Consider the following 8102-nt stretch of genomic DNA (forward strand, 5'->3'; position numbering starts at 1 on the left):
ATACAGGTCGCAGTACAAAATTCTGGTATACACATACAAGGCACTGAATGGAACAGCTCCTCAGTACCTACAGGAACTTGTTACCCTGTATCAGCTGTCAAGATCACTGCGGTCGGAGTCAGAATCTTTGTTGTGTGTCCCAAAATCTCGTACTGTGACCTACGGAAACAGATGCTTTGGGAGGGTTTCGGCTACGTTGTGGAATAGCTTACCATCTGCTATTAAGAAGTCAAATACCCTGGCCAAGTTCAAGAGGGACATAAAAACTCACCTCTTCACGTCTGCATTTTAGAATCTTTGCAAAGACGTCATGTAAATACCACCCTTTTATTTGTTCAATTATGTGAACATTGCTTGTTAAATGTATGAAAGTGATTGCAAGCCTTTGTTGTTTGTTTGTTTTCACAATTATAACCATTACCATTATCCATATGTTGTAAAGCACCTTAGAGTAATTTTACAAATTATATAGGGCGCTATATAAATGCTGTATATTATTATTATTATTATTAAAGGGGTTGGTCGGGGAAAAAAATACAAAATAAGTTGGTCTAAATGCGTTCTCTGGCCTTCCAAAAGGTATACCATGGCAATATGATGGTCGAGTTCTGCTTGCAATGTCCAGTTTTGACCACTGAAATTTCGGGAAAGCGCCGCGTAAATTTAGCGCAGATCTATTTATATATATCACGTGGTTGTTTCGAAAGTGAGGCAGTGAAGATAACAACAATAGCACGCCGTCACTTGCCATGTCGGACTCAACTAGCGGACAAGACAGCAATACTATACGTAAATAATTGTTTTCAAAGGTCATGTATGATGCAAGTGTAGTATTCCTACCTATATGTTGTTGTTATATATAACGATATTGATACCTCGTGCCTGTCATGACTTTCGCATGCATCTTTTTCTTTCGCCGCGATGTTTACATTTGGCCTTGTTGATGATGCGCGTGCAGTAAAATTACATCACAGATCTTGGTCAATTGAGAGTTTTAGACTGTCAGGTGACGATTTAGGATTTCTTTAATATACATGTTATTATAATTTTTACTCTTAGGGAGTGAATTTCAGTAAAATTTGTATCGGTGTATTTCATAAGAAGGTATTTTAAACATGTGTATGCCATTTTAGCAAATATGACATTTTTTTCCCCGACCAGCCCCTTTAACGTTATATTTGGTACTACATTCTAGGAACGCCTGGCAACAAGGCTGATATACGTTATATTTGGCACTACATTCTAGGGACGCTTGACAACAATGCTGATACCAGGTTATATTTGGTACTACATTCTAGGAACGCTTGACAACAAGGCTGATATAACGGTATATTTGGTACAACATTCTAGGGACGCTTGACAACAAGGCTGATATAACGTTATATTTGGTACTGCATTCTAGAAACGCTTAACTGACAACAAGGCTGATATAACGTTATATTTGGTACTATATTCTAGGGACACTTGGCAACAAGGCTGATATAACGTTATATTTGGTACTACATTCTAGGAACGCCTGGCAACAAGGNACTCACCCGATGTCAGTAGAATGTGACCGGGAGGTTCACTCGATGTCAGTATAATGTGACTGGGAGGTTCACCCGATATCAGTATAATGTGACCCGGAGGAATAATATAATGGGTGCCTCCCGCATGGTGTTTTAGTGAGTTAGCACTCTAAAGATATACATTGATATATAAATAGTTCTTGTGTGTTACTACCACATCTGTTTGGTTCGTCACCAGCTGAAGCATACTCTGCCAAATTGACCGTCCCAGTTCTCAACCATACCTATTCACGGAAGCTCCAGGACATTACCTCGCCCGAGTTCCGGGCGATCGCTCTGCCGTTTTGTGATGAGGTATGATATCTGTCTTTTGGACGTTACTGCTTTTGCTAGGATGATGGGTTGTAGATATGAATGTTCTAGTGTGACTATATTTGTATACATATATATACTTTATGAAGTATATAAGTGTATATATAGTAATGTCCTGTAGTTGATTGAAAACACACAGCTATGGACATTTGCCTGTTTATTTTATTTCTATTTTTATTTATTTATTTATTTTAAGATGATGTCCTCTTACTGCATATGATTAAAAAGTGAAATCAAAATTTATTGTAGCTCGACAAATACTTTGAGAACAGCGGCCTCTCTGTCGATTACCATGGCTGTACAGTGAGGTCGATAAGGTAAGAACGGTTGTTTATTCATTTACTGGACACACAAGGCAGGGTATAAAACTAACAATCCTTGATTTATATATGACCTTGGTTAACTCACGGAGAGTCAGTCAGATTAGGTATAAAAAGTAATAAGATGAGTGTACTCGCAATACATTCCTTTTCGTTTGCTATGTATGTTAGCATGGAAATTAACAATATAGTCATACAGAACTGTGATAAATGAAATCATACATAGATTACGTGTCCATCATACGAGTCTTTTGTCATAGTGTTGTTCTTCTTTTTATTTAGGCCCAAGGACAACCCAAATACTTGCCGATGCTCTGGCTTGGTGAGGTAAGAGCAGGAACATCGGTTATCAAGTTATAATATAGGTGTTACTCAAAATGTCACATATGCCATTCAAGTCGATATATATGTATATCTAACGTTTAATATTGTACACAAGACGTTAAAAAGTATAACTTAAGTCACATGAAACACGCAAGATATAACATAGGTGTGACTCGAATCACAAGGAAGAAGTCATATTGACACGTCTAAACATTGGTGCAGTGAATTAAAGTAACAAGGGATTAATATTTAAGACGTTATTTAAAACATAGATAGATTGAGTCAGGATAGCAATCATATTGGCTTTCTTGTCAAAGGATTGACCAATCCTAGCTCGTTTTCTGTTTTTATTTCTTTTCTCTGTACTAAAAATGCCATTTTAAATATCTAGTATACTCGATACGATGCTACTGTATATTTTACAGCGTAAGCAACACGGCTCTGAACCTGGAAATCGACCTTACCTTAGCCGACGCAACACAGCGGACACGAATACTCGAAATTCTAAGGTCACAGGCCACCAAGATGGAGTATTCTGGACTACGTCTTACTTTTATAAACAATTTCCTGGTGGAAGTATCTAAGTTTGGTAAGAGATTCTTTTACCAGACTATGGTTGACTTGCTTTGAAAACATTTTGCAGTCGTTATCATGAGCTGATGCTACAAATCATTTTATTCAATCGTGAAAAAAGAACGTCGTTGGTGACAAACATACTTATCCAGATTTTATGAAGACATCATGAATTTTGTTATTTACCTGTATCAGATGGAGACGAGTGTGCGTCCGACCCCTGTTTTAATGGTGGTTCATGTACTGATGAACAGCGTTCCTTTAGCTGTATCTGTACGGGCGGTTGGACTGGACCTACGTGTCTAATAGGTACGTTGTCTGAATACTCGATTCACTGTGTTTCTAATACTACTTATTTTCTAGCAGTTTTCCGTTATAAATGATTGTTTATGTATTTCTTGAGCCATTTGTTGCTTGTCTCTTCTTGTTGTTACACTATATCAATGACTATCCTTGATTTATATCATGTCGTTCGCATACCTTATTTTTGTCTTCTGTTCCACCGTTACACCATTTTTCTGTATCATTTGACCCTGTTACTCACCTTCAAGATCATCCATTAAACTTAAGAGGTGTCTATAAAACTGTTCATAAATTCCCTCATTTTGACGGTTAAAAATCTAGAGCAGTTCAACTTAAAATCCAAGTTTCTTTAACAGATATTCATCCACAATATAGTATTATTTGTAGAGATTTTATAAGAGATCATTTTTTCTGATTTTCAGATGTAAATGAATGTGAATTGAATTCATGTCAGAATGGGGGAACCTGTGGCAACAATGATGGCGGATTCACGTGTACATGTCCAGACGGCTGGGTGGGGAATACCTGTGCTGAAGGTAACAACACTCGCAACAAACACATAACTGCAGGGTTGGAAGTATTTATTAAAAAGGTATTAACATCAACACAAATTAATAGATCAATAACGGCTGGGCGGGTNGTTTGGCACTACATTCTAGGAACGCCTGACAACAAGGCTGCTATAACGTGATATGTGGCACTACATTCTAGGGACGTCTGACAACAAGGCTGATATAACGTTATATTTGGTACTGCATTCTAGGGACGCCTGACAACAAGGCTGCTATAACGTGATATGTGGCACTACATTCTAGGGACGCTTGACAACAAGGCTGATATAACGTTATATTTAGTACTTTATTCTAGGAACGCCTGGCAACAAGGCTGCTATAACGTTATATTTGGCACTGCATTCTAGGGACGCCTGGCAACAAGGCTGATATAACGTTATGTTTGGCACAACATTCTAGGGACGCTTGACAACAAGGCTGATATAACGTTATATTTAGTACTACATTCTAGGAATGCCTGGCAACAAGGCTGATATAACATTGTATTTGGTACTGCATTATAGGGACACTTGACAACAAGGCTGCATGTCAGTTATTGAATAGGCTTTTCGGCGCAAGTCTATTGTTGCTTTTATCTGGCAAGAGGTACTTACAAGAGTGTTTTCTGCTATTTTGGATACAGAATACTTTGATGATTTCTGAAATTTCTCAGTTTAAAACGTAATCAATTTGTTTCCCTCGTCTTATGTTGATTTATGTACTAAACTAGGTCATTGTCTTATTCACAAACTAAAATCAATTATGTAAGGCCTGGAACTTTATTGACATGACCAGAAAATCACCTGTTTACCGAATTACATGTATATTTGTATATTATGAAAAACTTGTAGATAGATAATGATTATTGGTTTTACGAATTATATCAATAAGTCATTGTAAATATTGACAAATGTCAGTTTTGCTAATCATATCGACAATTCCAAAATTATTTTAGCTTGTGTTAGGTTTTGTGATTTATATTTATTTGTGTGTTGTAGTTGTATGTATACTCTATCACCAAATCTTTGGAAATATAAAACAAAAAGCAGTATTACAAAATTGTATCATGAACTCCTTGCACATGTATATATTGTCTTGGCTTCCTTGAACACCACAATAAATATTTGTAGATATCGCCCCTAGTAAGTTTGAATGATCTATATCATCACATTGTTGTAGATATCGCCCGTAGTAAGTTTGAATGATCTATATCATCACATTGTTGTAGATATTGACGAGTGTCAGAGGACACCTTGTATGAACGGAGCAACTTGTGTGGATACTCCAGGGAAGTACACGTGCCAATGCCCACAAAATTACACCGGACCCGACTGTGGTAATGGTACGTCTCCAAACACACGCGCTCAACAGGTCAAATAATAAATCAGACGTCAAGGCTTATCCTTTGAATCTGAATATATTAATAAAACCGCACAGTTAATTTATTTGAAAAGCCTTTTGTGTTGCATTTCACGTATTAACATTAACATTTACATTTTTAAAACCTATTTGCTTATCTTAGGTTGCCAATATATAGTGAGCTAATATACAATCTGGCTAGAATGTCTCACTATGTATATGTATCCAAGTTATTTCTATGTGTTTGTCGTGAATAACTCGTTTTCATATACCCAAAGCTGATTAACCGACATATATATGTAGACTGATTTGTTTGTGTACTGACCTATTTGTAATGGGATTTTTTCACATGTACTTCCAAAATCGTTTCTTCGTTTTGTTTCATTGATTATTTGTTTATTTGTCTTCTAGATTTTGTCGTTGCATTTCAATACACCTCGACAGTTCTGAATAGAACATTTAGCGACACTCTGAGGGATAACAAATCATTCGACTTCAAAAAACTTGCCAACCCTTTCATTTTTCAAGTAAGTGACTTCATAGAAACTGTGTTAAAAAGTTTGTTTAACACACGCAAATTTGGATTTTTGGATAATTCCGGTAATAGCTTATCTCGTTAGACAGAAATGCTATAATGACATTTAAACACACAGCGTTAATGGTCGTATGGTATTTATGTTAAATGTATGCTATTATTATATACATATACAAGTAAGTAGCTGTATTACAGTGTCTGAAGCAAATGTGATACATATAATTCAGTATTGATTTTTTGTCGAAAAGTGAGTTGATAACTTTTGATGTGCACTGCGAGTATAATAAATGTCTTCTCCTTTGTGTCATGGAATTTGTTGAAAATTCGGGAAGGTTTTTAGCTATACGGTATTGTTAATTACATATTTTCTGTATCATTCAGCATTGGCACTGTAATAATTGTCTTTGAATTTTGATGTGCCTCCATTCAAACACTAGATTATCTCTGTTAAAAGTCCTTGAGTTATAAAAGTTGAAGTCTGTGTATATGCATCAGTATTAACGGTTCTCGTTTTTATCTATTTATCTGAATATAGATTTGCTAGTATATATAGATGAAGTCATTCCCCTTTCTTGTACCCGGAGTTGGCACAAAGAAATGTCACACAAGTTTCTGATTTTTTTGTTTTTATTTGTTGGCCAGGCGACTGTGTCTATTTTGGAGAATCCTCGACAATTCCCCAGCTTTAAAGAAATAACCGTGACGTCTTTCAGGTTGGTTCCATAACCATAAATCGATTTACTTAGGAAGTAAGTTTACGAGATTGTAGTACTTCAGTCAATGCCGCGAAGACATGAGTATTTAACAGGGGTATCTGGTATTATGTTGTTGTAATCAATACTGTCTACATTTTTACTGTTTGATTCTAATCTTATTTCAGAGACAGTCCCTTTTCTGTTGATTGGGACATACACTTCTACGGAAATGTTTCCTACCCAATCCGACAGGAGGCGTTGAATAACATCATGACAGGAAGTTCTCCAATTGTGTTTGAAAACACGATTTGCACACGCATTGGCGACCTGTTAGTTTTTCTCGATAATTACACCGCCACAGAAGTGAGGCTTGAACTACGAGTGCTCAATCTGACGGCGGACGTATCCGACACCACTTCCATTGAGTTTAAGTGGTACGCACAGGCAGTCTGTCAAGATGTAAGTCTTAATTGGTAAACGCAGGGAGTCGGTCAAGAAATAAGTCTTAATTGGTTAACACAGGCAGTCGGTCAAGAAATAAGTCTTAATTGGTTAACGCAGGCAGNTAACGGTTGGATGGGAGTATTTGTTCTTTAAAGGTATACACAACAGCACAATTAATACATAACGGCTGGGTTGGTAGTTTTTGTTATAAAAGTTTTATTTAACAGCACATGAAATACAACATGGCTGGATGAGGAGTGCTTGTTTTTCAAAGTTATATACAACAACACAAACATATAAAAACCAAGATACGTAATATCTAAACTGGATGGGGGCTTGTTCCGGAAGGTATATACAACAACACTTATAACGGCACGATGTAAGTACCTGTTGTGAAATGTATATACAACAACACAAACATATAAAAACCAAGACACGTAATATCTAAACTGTATGGGGGCTTGTTCCGGAAGGTATATACAACAACACATATAACGGCACGATGTAAGTACCTGTTGTGAAATGCATATACAACAACACAAACATATAAAAACCAAGACACGTAATATCTAAACTGGATGGGGGCTTGTTCCGGAAGGTATATACAACAACACTTATAACGGCACGATGTAAGTACCTGTTGTGAAATGCATATACAACAACACAAACATATAAAAACCAAGATACGTAATATCTAAACTGGATGGGGGCTTGTTCCGGAAGGTATATACAACAACACTTATAACGGCACGATGTAAGTACCTGTTGTGAAATGTATATACAACAACACATATAACGGCACGATGTAACTAGTTGTTGTGAAATGTATATACAACAGCACATATAACGGCACGATGTAAGTACCTGTTGTGAAATGTATATACAACAGCACATATAACGGCACGATGTAAGTACTTGTTGTCAAATGTATATACAACAACACATATAACGGCACGATGTAAGTACTTGTTGTGAAATGTATATACAACAACACATATAACGGCACGATGTAAGTAGTTGTTGTGAAATAAATATACAACAACACATATAACGGCACGATGTAAGTACCTGTTGTGAAATGTATATACAACAACACATATAACGGCACGATGTAAGTA

At 36.5% G+C, this 8102-nt stretch overlaps 1 protein-coding gene across 1 annotated transcript in view; it reads left to right on the top strand.

The window, feature by feature from the left end:
- LOC110454136 overlaps positions 1-8102 on the top strand; it is a 39053-nt gene that overhangs the window by 11836 nt on the left and 19115 nt on the right. The window contains exons 4-12 of the mRNA XM_021503512.1: positions 1747-1862; positions 2130-2197; positions 2950-3113; positions 3293-3406; positions 3823-3936; positions 5180-5293; positions 5722-5837; positions 6488-6558; positions 6726-6999. Coding sequence (XP_021359187.1) covers positions 1747-1862; positions 2130-2197; positions 2950-3113; positions 3293-3406; positions 3823-3936; positions 5180-5293; positions 5722-5837; positions 6488-6558; positions 6726-6999 — 1151 coding nt within the window. The remainder of the gene's footprint in view (positions 1-1746; positions 1863-2129; positions 2198-2949; positions 3114-3292; positions 3407-3822; positions 3937-5179; positions 5294-5721; positions 5838-6487; positions 6559-6725; positions 7000-8102) is intronic.

The sequence above is a fragment of the Mizuhopecten yessoensis genome, unplaced genomic scaffold (genome assembly GCF_002113885.1).
Source record: "Mizuhopecten yessoensis strain PY_sf001 unplaced genomic scaffold, ASM211388v2 scaffold7685, whole genome shotgun sequence".
Lineage (NCBI taxonomy): Eukaryota > Metazoa > Mollusca > Bivalvia > Pectinida > Pectinidae > Mizuhopecten > Mizuhopecten yessoensis.